The 13,644-nt window shown below is 32.0% G+C and overlaps 1 protein-coding gene across 5 annotated transcripts in view; it reads left to right on the forward strand.

The window, feature by feature from the left end:
* Positions 1 to 13,644, forward strand: part of LOC143190441 (uncharacterized) — a 58,864-nt gene that overhangs the window by 42,277 nt on the left and 2,943 nt on the right. For all 5 annotated transcript variants that reach the window (XR_013004240.1, XM_076394719.1, XM_076394722.1 and 2 more), the window contains 4 exons: positions 1,654 to 1,882; positions 6,621 to 6,850; positions 12,704 to 12,909; positions 12,964 to 13,181. Coding sequence is in view for 4 of the 5 variants with exons in the window: in XM_076394719.1 (XP_076250834.1) it covers positions 1,654 to 1,882; positions 6,621 to 6,850; positions 12,704 to 12,909; positions 12,964 to 13,181 (883 nt within the window). In the remaining variant the exon portion in view is untranslated. The remainder of the gene's footprint in view (positions 1 to 1,653; positions 1,883 to 6,620; positions 6,851 to 12,703; positions 12,910 to 12,963; positions 13,182 to 13,644) is intronic.

Genomic DNA, 13,644 nt, shown 5'->3' on the forward strand with positions numbered 1-13,644 from the left:
GATTTTAATGAAGGACTTACTATTAAAATTACAATTCGGAGTTGCATCTTGGTTAAGCAATGATATTCCACATTTGGGTTCATAATCATCTGGTCGGTCTGGAATTCAAAGAACAAACCTTCCTGTCCGAAAACTTTTCTGCGTTAGTGCAAAATCCTTTGGAAAGTAATTAATTTTATTTGAACCTTGACATCCTCGAAAATAACACTTATTTATGATTTTGCATTTAAACAAATAATATTTACCTTAAATGCTACAAAGGTAACGGCATAACAACATTCCTTACAATTATTCACTAAATAGAATCATAGAATAAAGAAACTTAGAAGCGCATCTCCTATGTTAAAATTGGTTCTAAGTTACGCTCGGAATCCCCGTGTGAGGGCGCTTACGCATGCGCCGTATGACAGTTAATTACGTCGGGAAATTTAAAAATGTTTAGTAAAAAATGTTAACGCAAAATTTAAAAAAAATCTTTTAATTTTACTGGGAAAATAAAAAAATATTTTTAAATATATTTTATTGATATATTACAATTACATTAATTTTCCTTGATCATAAAGACATTGATATAATTACAGAGATATCTCCATTACCCAAAACACGTAATCCGCTGATATTATCTTCTCTCTAATATTCAAAACAAACCTAAAACAAGCATTAAAATAAGATAATATAACTATTAATGGTTCTGTTGTATTATTTTTTAGAATCAACTAAATTAACAACCTACCTAAATTGAGGTACATTTCATCAAATATGACAACTGCAGTTCGGTCTATACAGTCAAGTTTCTGAACTAACGACCAAAATTAAAAGTTTCTACTCCAGCAGCAAAAATGAACCTTATTCAATATCTGCATTAATGTTCTTCTAGAAGGCAAGCAGAATATCTTCGATAACAGTTTATATCCTCTGCCACTGCATTTTAATAAGGATAAAGCTATTAGTTTTTCATCCAACCTGAAATGAAGCTGATGGGACAGGCTGATTATACAGGACAGGAAATATATCCATGATTCGTCACCTGTCGCGATTTTATAAACGTCTTTCGAAGCACTGCGACTGAATTTCTTAAGCATTTCGTTGCACCAATCGACACGAGTCTTTTTTTGAGCGATTGTCAAATTTTGTTGATGATGTTTTCTGGAACAGCCAATTTTGAACGACCTTCACGAAACTCGTCGGACAGCGAACTACGACCATGATTGAATTCACTAAACCAGCGATACACCAAAAGTCAAATTAAGTTGATTGATGCACTCTTGTTGTGATAATCCACGTCGAAAATACGATTCACGAGAAAATGTTCACGATTCTGTTCCATTTTCTTGTTGAGACGAAACTTTCAACTAAATATAAAATAAACAAATAGCGTCCGTGCGGCAAAATGTTCGTATGTCGTCAAAAATGTCAAACTTTACAATGGAACCGTCAGATGGACTCACATGATAACAGTGTTGCCAATTCGAAATATAAATAGTGACTTTCGTATTAATATATATGACGTTTCTATTGGACATCACGTAAACTCATTATCGATATTTGTGTTGCATTATTTTTCTGCGTATATGTCGTACATCTGCTATGATAGATTTATATACGAGAAGATCTATGTAATCAAATACTGAACTGTTTTTTGCTTGTTTACAGATTTGTTCCGATAATTCATCATTGTCATCGTTCGCGTCCGACTTGGAAGCGGCTCCCAGCCCAACGAGTGATGACCAACACGCCAAAATTCGTTACCTCATCAAGAATTTCGATACGGTTCAACGACGAACGCTGCCCTCGAGATTGAAGCGAGCCGACGAATCTCCGACGTCGTCCACGGATGAACACAGAGGGAACAATCTCAGTAGTTCGATGAAATTACCATCAGGTATAACGTTAACCATTAATCCGTATCAGTCCGTTGGCATCTGTAATGATTGCGTCTTATTGTGATAATTAATTAGTGGCTTAGTTTGGCGTCGAGTGTAGTGGAAAGTAATCAATCATTGAAACTAAAATTTATTAAGGTTAAGATGTGGTGGTTAATAATTCTTAATTTCTTAGGGGTAAAAAAGAAACACCCTTTGACTATCCTTGAAAGCCCTACTAAAGAGTCTGTATTAAATAGAAATAGATAGTGCGTGAGTCATCCATGAAAACATGAGTTATTTAAAAGGAGTCAAATCAGGTAAGTATGACGGACATAACAAGAATTCCTAGTCACGCGCGGAAATGGCCTCACTGGCTGCTTTCTTGTGTGGGATGAGACGTTGTTGTGCTGCTAAATCACTCCTTACTTGTAATTCATTCTATTCACAATTTAGATTAATGTATAGTTCAAATTAATCATTTGTTGATTGTAGCAAACTGTATTGTCTCTTTCGACTAGTCTCAAGAACTCCTAGTCATATTCTTTCTGTCTGAAGTAAAATATATATCATAGAGTAAATCAGTCTCAATTTGTTGGTCTACGTACTGTATTATTTTATTTTGTATTAATGTATTTTTTTAAACATACATATATAATACTTTATAATATATATCCACCAGCGTCTTTACTAAAAATGTTGTTTCCATGACATTCTCCAACTATACGATTGAGTTAACTAAAGTCATAGAGTAATAGAGATGCGACTCAATAGGGGACGAGTTTTGCTTTGCCCAACATCCAGAGGGCGCCATAATGGGCCATTGAAGTAATTTGACTGGTCAATTTAAATCTCCATTATAGACACCTGTAAGAAAAATATTTTACTGTGAAAACATTTGATTGGTTCACTAGTAATGTTTGGCAAAACCTTGGCGTCAAGTTTAATTGACCAATGAAATTTAATAAAAAACATTTTTTTTCTGAAATAAATGTATTAATTAAAATTCAATTAAATATAAATATATAATCTAAATTTATCTATAAAATATAATATATAAATAAAACCATAAGCAAAAAACGTTGGTGCATTGTAAGTAAAAATAATCTCTTCCGTCTTTTTCCTTTTTCATATTTTTTTAGTGCCATCAATTTAATAGGTTCTATCAGAGTCCTGTCATTTTGTTTTCTTATACTGAAAGTAAACTTTTAGTCTTTCCCTCTTGGTATTCTATTCACCTATTTTACTCAAAATTATATCGCACACCTTGTTAGTACTTTTAATATTTTATCTGATAGATCACTACGGAATTTACAATTGAAGGATTTTAAGTTTTAATTGAACGATTGTAATATCTAGTTCTCTGTGACTAAATCCAGGTCCGTCTCTATTTTACGTTAGATCGAATGGTACCATAATAATTTTATACTATCGTTAGTTTTTTAAGTTATACAATATTCACTCAATTTTATTTTTATTGAAAGTAATAATAAATTTTGGTACTTTGTCCATGTGAGTGTGAGTGTGTGTGTCATTTCCGCCAAAACGCATGTTGATGAAAATTACAGAATTTATTAAGAATTTTACGTTGAATCAAACAGTAAAAATATATTTTCAAAAATGTGTTGGTTTCACGTTATGCCTCATATCTTAAGAAATATTTAATCTAAAACAGTTTACCGTTGATTTTATGTTCTTTTTAAATACATATATTCTGAATTTACACTTATTATATAGAATATTATAGAATTTTGTTATTGAATCGAATAGTTAATGAAATACGAAATGAGTATGGTTAAAGAAAAACGTAGGGATTATAAAGAATTTTCTGTTGAATCGAAAAGGAATAAGAAATCTCTAACTTTTCAAGAAAATGAAGAATTATTAACCAGTATACCCAGTAAATACAAAATAGTATTGGTAAGACATTAGAGTCTGTCCATATAATCAAATACAGTATAGATTCATTATCCTCATATCAGTTAGCTGTGATAGTATATATTTAATAATAATATATTCTAATTTTAAGGTTAAAGACCTATAGATTATTATTATTTAATTATAATATTATTTTCAATAGGTTTTAACACTATATTTCTACTCTACTAACCACAATCATATATTCTACTAATATTCATATAAACTTTTAATAAATAATACACACACAAGATAATTACTTTTCATTACATTCAACAACTATTAAATATCCTTTTTTAGCTTTAACCTTATAGCTGTAATTTAAGGAAATAACTTATGCTTTTTGTAACTTTTTTCTCCTCTAGTATACTGTATTAACTATTCTGTTGGTTATTGTTTCTGTTATATTATTATATGTCTGTAGTTTTCTATTATGTAGTGTACGTTATAAGATTAGAGTAGTATTATTTTAACATAAAAATCAATTGACTTCTAAAATTAAGCAAGATCACTGTTATATTTAGAAGTAAATTGTACCTATTTTAATGCACATTCTCTATATAATTTATTACTCTTAATTAGTCTGCACAGTGTTATTACGTTATATATAGCAGCATTGTTAAGATATAGTGCATAGGTCAGGAAATAATCACAGATTTTACGAACTTACGAACTAAAGGTAGGAAAATAGTTATCTACATGGTATCAGTTATCAGTTTTATATTAACTAAATACATCACTTCCATATTCTCTATCAATATTTAGCTCATCGTACATTATCTGAAAGGATTAATGCATACTGTATGTCCGTTAAAGCAGAGTCTATAATAGGAAATATATTCTTACGTAATTTTTATATGATGTTTATTTTACCTTTAATTAAATTGAAATAGCTATGTTTTATTGAATATTAAGAAAATAACATTGAACAATCTGCATCAAGTTCGTAAGTATTATGGAGTATTTTAAAAGATTTATAACTGATGGTGTTACTGTGTATTAAAACGAATATATTTGTAATTAGTACTGACCATTTCTCAATATGCCATTTCAACAAGTGCGAACAAAAATGTTTTTAATGCATTGAAAATATCTGAATTTGTACCGAGTAAGTCGCATTTACGGAAAGTTTTACTTATTTACTGACGAGAAAGGCAGCTGAGGGTCATCAAATGATGTGTAAAGCTTGTGACAATCTTGCTTTATTGATTTCCACATATATATACTGGTTTCGATGTTTTATGTAGTGATTTTTACACCGAAGATAAAGAAGTTTTGGACAACCAAAAAAAGAATTGGAAGACAAGCATTTGAAGGCATTAATCGATGAAACTAGCGTTGAGAACTATCGACTGAAAACAGTCGAAACAATCTATAGTCTCAAAACAGTCGATAGTCAAAAAACTAGCGATTAGGTACGAACCCTTTCCTGTATAAATTGCGAGAGACAAAAGGACAGAGATAATTACTTGGAGCAGTTAATTTTATATGCGCTTATATTTTCCAACGGTAGTATAAGCGAGACGGAGATATACATATTCCTTCACGAACTAACTTTAAAAAAGGAAAGAAAAAAAATTACTGAATACTATTAACATGCAGTTCATAATTTCATTTTAAACGAAGTAGAATTACTTTTATATTTGAATGTTCCATGGACCTGTAAAAAAGAATGTAATTTCTAAAAACTAAAGATGTATTAATTCATGACATAATTAAAAATGACCGCACGATAAATACTAGAGCTTTTTTAAATATAGTAAATGCTTTATTTATTATTGAACAGAAATATGATTTAATAAAAATCGAGAGAGTAATCGAAATATTACCTATTATTGCCATAAAAACAGTCAAAAGTATTTTACTATTTATCATTCACAATTTAAATCTTTTTACCCTATTACATTGAAAAATATCGTTTTATTAATATATTAATATACAATATATTGTTATTTTCAAGCAAACTACCAAAAAAATCATAAACCTATATATATTAGATATAAAACTATGTAAGCATAAAATTGATATTTTTGTCAAGGTCACGGCTAGGGCGCCAGAGCCAAACCGTTAAAAATCAGTAGAATGAAAATAGTAGAACCAAAAATAGTAACTAAGAGTACACGACTGAAACAGTGGAAAGTAAATAGTAAAAAAAGCGACTGAAATAGTCGATAGTAAAAAGTAGTCAATTACTTGCATAAAAAGTAGTTAATTACTACAGTTAGTCAATTACAATTCATGGAGCACGACTCCGACGGAAAAACGGCCGGGATACGATCAAAAACACTACATTATTAATCTTCAGCATGACAACGCTTGACCAGTGAAAACTCACTTGAGAACACTGAAATGGGAAATGCTACGCCACCCGTTGTATTCTACAGACCTTAGTCAATCAGATTACTACTAGTTCCGACATATGAGTCGTGACCTATCACTTCTTATAAGAAGTGAAGAAGAAGATAAGAAAAAATGAATCGATTCATGGATAGTATCAAAAGGTACATCATTGTTTTGATATGAAATACATAAATCGCCTGAAAGATAACTATCGATGGATTTTAAATGATAATACTTTAAATAAAATACATGTACTGATTTTTCACAATTAATCTTCAAGGAATTTATAGGCTTGATAACTTTATAATTGTCTGAATGTTATTTAATGTTATGATCGTTTCTCTTCTGTCCCTTCCTGTCAGGTACTGTCTAATTTTCTTCTAGTTTAAATTACGCATTTGATCACAAACTATGGTAATATAAAGTTTGCATCTAACTTTCTACACTAACACAATACGATTATAACAATTTATATGTTGTACAAAATTCAATATTTTTCAGCTAATATACTACACGAAAATGGCTCAGTTGTTCGACATAAGGACCCCGTCTTGAAACACAGGAACCATGAAAGCAAAGTGTCGGATCTTATTGCCAAATTCCAGACGTACCAAAGAACGATGCCAAAATACCAAAAGCCTAATGTCAATAAAAATAAGTTATTTTATTGCTGTCTGATTATCGAGAAGGTCAAAGATTGCGCTCAAATAAAATTCAAATTTCCACACGACGTAAGTACTTCCTTCATACTTCCTCTTTTAACGCTTCGAGAATAATCAAGCAGGCCGCTTATAAACTAACGCTCAGACAAGAGTCTAGTTCGGGAGAATCCCCACGTGTGCACAAGGATTTGAATTTGCAACGTTGCCAGTTGTTGCAAATTATCTTTATATTATATTATAAAAAAAATATATCTCAACCTAACATCATAGACCCTAATATTTCTGTTGAGAGGCAAATTAAAATGTTTTCGTACATTTTTCGTCCCATATAATATAGAAAATGTAATAATTAATAAATAATTCTGAAAAGAAAAAAGAGAAAATAAAAGAACAAATATGATTTTTTTATTAATACATAAAAACACAAACATCCATTTAACTTTAAAATTACTCAATAGATCTCGCACGGCATAAAAAATACCTTAATTATTTCCCCATTGAATCTCTTTTATGTGCAACAACAGCCCCTCTGTGAATTCATTCAATAAAAGTAAAGGATGCTACTTAAATCGATAGGTATTAACCCTATATATAGAATATACACCTATACATTCATGGCTATATTATTTTAATCTTTCATGCGGTCCTCCATTTATTATAATTAATATGAAATCTTCTTTATTTAAAGTAGGATAGGTACCCAGAAACTACGACTGTGGCTTATATAACATCATTCCTGTATTTTTGACCTGATTTAGCCATTCTTAAACGCTTGTACTGTTACTTTTATGTTTTGTATCTGTGGAATTCAATTGGATTGCTTGCTGGATACGAGGGACAAGTAAAAAATAAGGTTCCCAACACTGCCTTTTTTATTGGTTCCCCCACTACTGGGAGCGACGCCCAGTGCCGCCCTAACTTCAAAGACAGTTGGAAGAAGTTTATGACAAAGCTTGCATCAGCGTCCACGACGAGCAAAGGAGCGGGAGGCCATCGGTGTCCGAACAAAACCACAATAAATTCAGATAGGTACTGTGAAACGTTGACGAAACCCAAAAGAGCCACCCAAAATAGCTAGAGAGGAAGACTGACCAAAGGCGTTAGGCTGCACCACGACAACGCGCGCCCCTATGTCTCTCGACAGACCACCGCCCAACTGGACAAATTCGGCTGGAAATTGCTTGACCATGACCCCTACAGCCCTGTCTTACTCCCAGCGACTTCCACTTGTTTCCGAAATTGAAGCAATACTTGGGTAGACAACGATTCAGTAAAGATGAAGAGGTGAAGGAAGCGGTCACCAAGTTCATCGGCGGCCTAGTAGCGAAGTTCTTCGAGGCGGGTTTTTAGAAGTGGATAACTGGTCAGGAAGAATGCGTAGAAAAATATGGTGACTACGTAGAAAAATAGTTTAAAGTACAAGCTTTCACATGGTATACTTATTTATTGTCTTTCAAATCACCATTACTTAAATTAGCTTGTGTTTCATTCAATATAGCATCCGTTGCAATTTTAGCAGCTAGTTTGGCTGCAATGATGTTGTTATCTGATTTTAATACCTCTGACTCTTTGGTACACTCATGAATTCCTGATCGATTACACTCAAATTTAGAAGTAGTAATATTTTGCCAAAATAAGAACCGCCAACCTTAAAAATATTCAAGCGTGTCAAACTTCAATGTTTCTTGTTCAATTTTAATGCTGTGGATTAACTATATGGTCAACGAGTTGTGATTTTGATGAGATATACTCACATAAAGGACATCAAGCTATATTTAAATGTACTTTTACTTCCGCAGGGTTAACTATGCTTAATATGTAATAAGTTTGATATAGAATTGATGCCAATTTCCAAAATTAAACTAAAAATTAATTGGATACACACCTGGATGGAATGTCCACATGTCTGTTCAGATTAAAAGTGTTATAATAGGTTTTTTGATAATATTCACAATTCGACGATTTATCTATTACTGCCTACCATTTGTAATCAAAATATGAACAGTAAATTGTGGTACGTTGGATTGGACGTTGGACAAATCAGGCGGAAACTACCGAAGTTTATCGAATACCGATTGAGATTCTTCGGAAATAGCCATTACTAACACTCAGTAATGTATTGTACTATTCTTTATACTGTTTATAAGAGATGATTTTAACATTTCTCTACCTAAGTAATAATCTTCTATCTAGTATTATTCATTTATATTATTATAGTATTATTCAGTGTATAACAATTTGTAGACCGCCCAATATTACATTTTAGATATAAATTACTTTTGTTTCCTCTACAATCTGCTGCCGAAGTACATCAAACGCTTCTAGAAAAGTATGGTTTTAGTTTCAATAATTTAAAAATGACAGTGTGACAAAGAACAGTTTGGAAAACTAATAATGTTCGAAGGCAATTATTGGACGAAAACTTTGCTCAAGCTATCAAAAACTTACAGATAGCTTAGCAATGTTACTGTGCACATGGTAGAATCAGCAAGATCTAGTGTATTAGGAACCAAATCAGACTGTTTCCTCAATAAAAAATGTATATTGAGAAAATGATCAGAATACATTCAGGTAATATAATATTGGGAACTTTTCAAAGGCGGCTTAGACTAAATGACGTAACCTTAGTAAGTAAGTAGTAAACAAGCAAAACTACAAATATGGGGCCACAACTGCCGAAAAGAGAAACACCAACAATTTTTATACAGTCCAAAACTAACCGTCTTGTGCGGTTTACGTTTTTTATTAACATTAACATTTTCGACATATAAATATTTATATTTTGAAGTGAGATCGTTCCTACTAGACCTGCCGCTTATAAATATAAATGAATTTGATAATAATAAAGTGACTAATAATAGGATTAAGTTCGTCCATTCGTCCGATTTTAGTTCGTCCATTCAAAAGTAGTAAAAAACTGAAAAAAACTGTTCTGGCGTCGCCTTCAGAAATTGGCCTTGTGTTAAAATATAACGCGTCACACTATCAGACGTTTAGACGCTTTAACAAACTTTATTAATAAATTGGATCCATTCGTCTGTCTATTCTGGATTTATTTGATTAGACTAGGCATTGTCGTAAATATATCCAAAATAATACCATACACTTTCCCGGGAAAAACTTTACTTCTAATTCCTAATCCTGGAATTTTTTTTATTATTACATGAATGTTAATGAAATTTATTCAGTGAGCGATTCCACATTAAAGACTCAAAAGGCCATCTCTGGGCACTTGATGATTAAATTTATGAGGTTTTATGCATATTCAAGTCTTTATCTTGAACAGTTTATATTCCTTTCGGTTTTTGGTCCATTGCCTCATTTCACAAAAGCAAAACATAGATTCAAAATCCTAATAAAGCTTATTTAGTTTTCAGCATAACCTTTAAAAAATAAAGAATATTAATAAAAAAAACGGCAAAAAATATGGAGGGTAATACAAAAGAGACATAAAAATTATAATCATAAAAAACAGGAATCATTAATAAACAATTCAAAGCAATAGAATAAGAAGACGGATAAAAATAAATTTGAGAGGTATATGTGGAAAGTCTAAGTACTAGACAAGAATACGAACAAGAATATAAATTAAACAAGTGAGATGATCTATGATACATAAATTAAAGGAAACTCAAATAATAGTTGCATTTCAAAGAGACTAGTAAGAATAGAATACATATGACATATAAAAATGTAAAATTAGTTTTCAACTCGGAGCAAATTTTTCCTTCTCTTTTTACTCTAGTTAAAAAGAGACGGAATGCTGTCTGATGCGTCGGAACCTGTAACCGAATTAATCTATAAAGTTCAATTTGTGTTGGTACTGGTCGAGCCTGTTGTCAAATGTATACAAAAATCTTCAAAACAACAAGGCAACGTTGCGACATACATTTTGATTGGCTGTTTTATTGAATAGTCTATATGTACATCAAAAAACACGAATAGAGCAGGATAAGGTCAGAAAGTTAACAGCATATACAGAGGATCTGGTCATATTTTTAAAAACAGTTGACGTTTGACCTTCACAGAGTAAAGACGTGTTCAGAGAGACGGTCAGTGGAACGAAACAAAAGTGCAACATCTGTGTCACAAATGCGGTGTTAAAAAAAAGTCTAAAAATAACATTTTACAGACTGGTGAAAAAGTGAAAGTACGATCGGAAAAAAAGAATAAAAATATAAATATAAGTTTGACAAGAAAAAGAAGAAAATAAAGACCAATACCTGAAACACCTGAAAATAAAATAGTTTAAACAATATAACCCACAGACTGAAAAGGGAAATACTGGAAATTAAAAACAAAACCATAAATGACTATCTGAGAAATTTAACAGATGATAAAAGAATTAAAAATATCTAAAGCGCTTATGTCTACACAGTAGCCTATAAGTCACCTATAAGAGACCTATGTGAGAACTGGGCACGTGAATCACCAAAAAGCAGAAGCATATGCTGAATATCTAGAAAAAACTTTCAAACCAAACGAAACTAATATTGAACATAATTTGCCGGACATAGAAGCTGAAAATTCGGTGATGATGTCCCAGGCATTTGGAAGATGGCGGAAATTATAATGATCCCAAAACCTGGGAAGTCATCAAACGGTTTTTGAAAAACTCCTGTTGAAAAGAATAAAACCAATCATAGAGAGAAAAAACCTAATACCAACACACCATTTTGGGTTTATTAACAAACGCTCAACAATGACCAGGTCCACAGAATAACAGATGTTATTGAAAAAGCCTACGAAAGTAAAATGTAAGCTCAGCTATATTCTTAGATGTAGCACAAGCCTTCAATAAGGTTTGGCATGAAAGCCTTGTTCATAAACTACAGAAAATGCTACCAAAACAACACACTGAACTATTAAAATCATACATTACAACCAGAATGTTTAGAGTCAAACAAGAAGAAGCTTACTCTACAATAAAAGAAGCTAAAGCAGATGTACCACAAGGAAGTGTACTGGGACCAATGCTTTATCTCCTCTACACTTGTGATATACCACAAATGAAGAATATTAGGATGGCTACATTTGCTGATGATACTGCGATTTTAGCTGTCGGAGACAATAGTGAAGAAGCGGCACGAAAATTACAACAGGCAGGTGACAGTATAAATAATTGGACACAAGCTCGGAAAATAAGAATTAATGAAAGTAAATCTGTACATGTGCAGTTCACCTCAAAAGAGACCGTACAGCGCCAATAACATTAAATAATACTATCATTCCATGTAGCAACAACGCTAAATATCTCGGAATGAATCTAGATGCAAAACTTTGCTGGAAGGAACATATAAAGAAGAAACGAAAAGAAATTCCGAGAGGTATTGTGGGCACACCCAAATACTATAGAACTGATTGCCTACATCGAGACTTTCGGATACCCACAGTCAGTCAAGAAATGAAGAAAATTGCAAGGGGGCATGAGGAAACACTACATTCTCTTTTGGATACCACTAGAACAGGACATAGACTCAAAAGAATCAAACCATCTGATCTTGTGTAGTGAGGTTCATATAATAAAAAATACAGCAATGGCATTTATAAACATTATTTCACCAGAGACTGAGATAGGGCCGATGGGTCCTCCTAGTTATATACCTAGATTTAATTTATCATAATGACAAATTGTAGGTTAGGCGGAAACGACTAGTAACAATGTAATAATTAAATAATAATAAAAAAATAATCATTTTGACGGGCTTGTTATTCTGTCTCAAATTATTAATTACTGTAAATTATTAATATCAATTACTGTGTCGAAATGTATATTGCGGATTTGCACAACGCTCATGATTGGCAATTCTAAAATATATTAAAAATTTCGGTTTTTTTTTCTCTAATCTAATGTATCTAATGTATTGTTTAATATTACATTCGGTACATAATTACTCAAATAAGTGACACTTATAATTTCAGGTTACTATTCCACAAAACATCGAACAGCTGTGCTTTCCCGAGAGTCCTAATACCCCACCTCTAGAAGGAAGTAGCGCTGCTCAAACATATACTTTGCTCATTACTAGTGAATCTGGTGAACGAACTTACGGGTACTGTCGGCGAGTACTGCCAGAAGGATCGTTATATTGTTTGCCACTAGCTTATTGTATCTTAAGTAAATACAGGTAAGATAACCCGAATCCATAAGTCATGTTTAAACTTATTATGTCAACTTGTAGAGCTCCCAAATTTTATAAGAATATTTTAATTGAGTTGGAAACAAGACACGGGATGCAGGATAAATACCGAGATAATCTAATAAATCAATTTTATAATAAAAAGTTCCCCAAACCTGGCGAGAGCATTAATATTAACTTGTCGTATCTTGAATCCCTGGGATCAAGTAACCTGAGATCTGATTTAGAGGACACTTTAGATCTTACGGGCTACGTACATGGTATTTATCTTTTTTTCGTTATTTTTTTTAGTTTCTTTTATTATATATATTTGATGATTTTAATATAAAGTGCGCCATCTTGAATATAAAGTGCGCCATCTTGTTTTTTTTGGTCGTTTTGATATTTGCAACACTACAGCGTTTGATATTGACAGATATGTAGGTGTCAAACCTCCACTGTTTATACTACATAGTCCTTCCAAGAAAACAGCCAATGCCAGCCATCACACCGTCGAACGTATTGCCAAGTGCAGTTTATAAAAATATTAAATCCCTTTTATACTGGGAGCATTTTTCTTTATCTTTTTATTAATCAGCCTCACTCTAGTTAAAAACAGAATGAGGGTCTGATATGTCTGAACATGTAACCAAATTGATTTATAAAATTCGATCTGTATTGGTACTGATCGACGCCGTTATCATATGTCAATGTAAATATAATAAAATAACTCTAACCTACAAA

Source organism: Rhynchophorus ferrugineus, unplaced genomic scaffold (assembly GCF_030347505.1).
Source record: "Rhynchophorus ferrugineus isolate W39M unplaced genomic scaffold, kcgeb_rfMv2 rfM2, whole genome shotgun sequence".
In the NCBI taxonomy this organism is placed as follows: Eukaryota; Metazoa; Arthropoda; class Insecta; order Coleoptera; family Curculionidae; genus Rhynchophorus; species Rhynchophorus ferrugineus.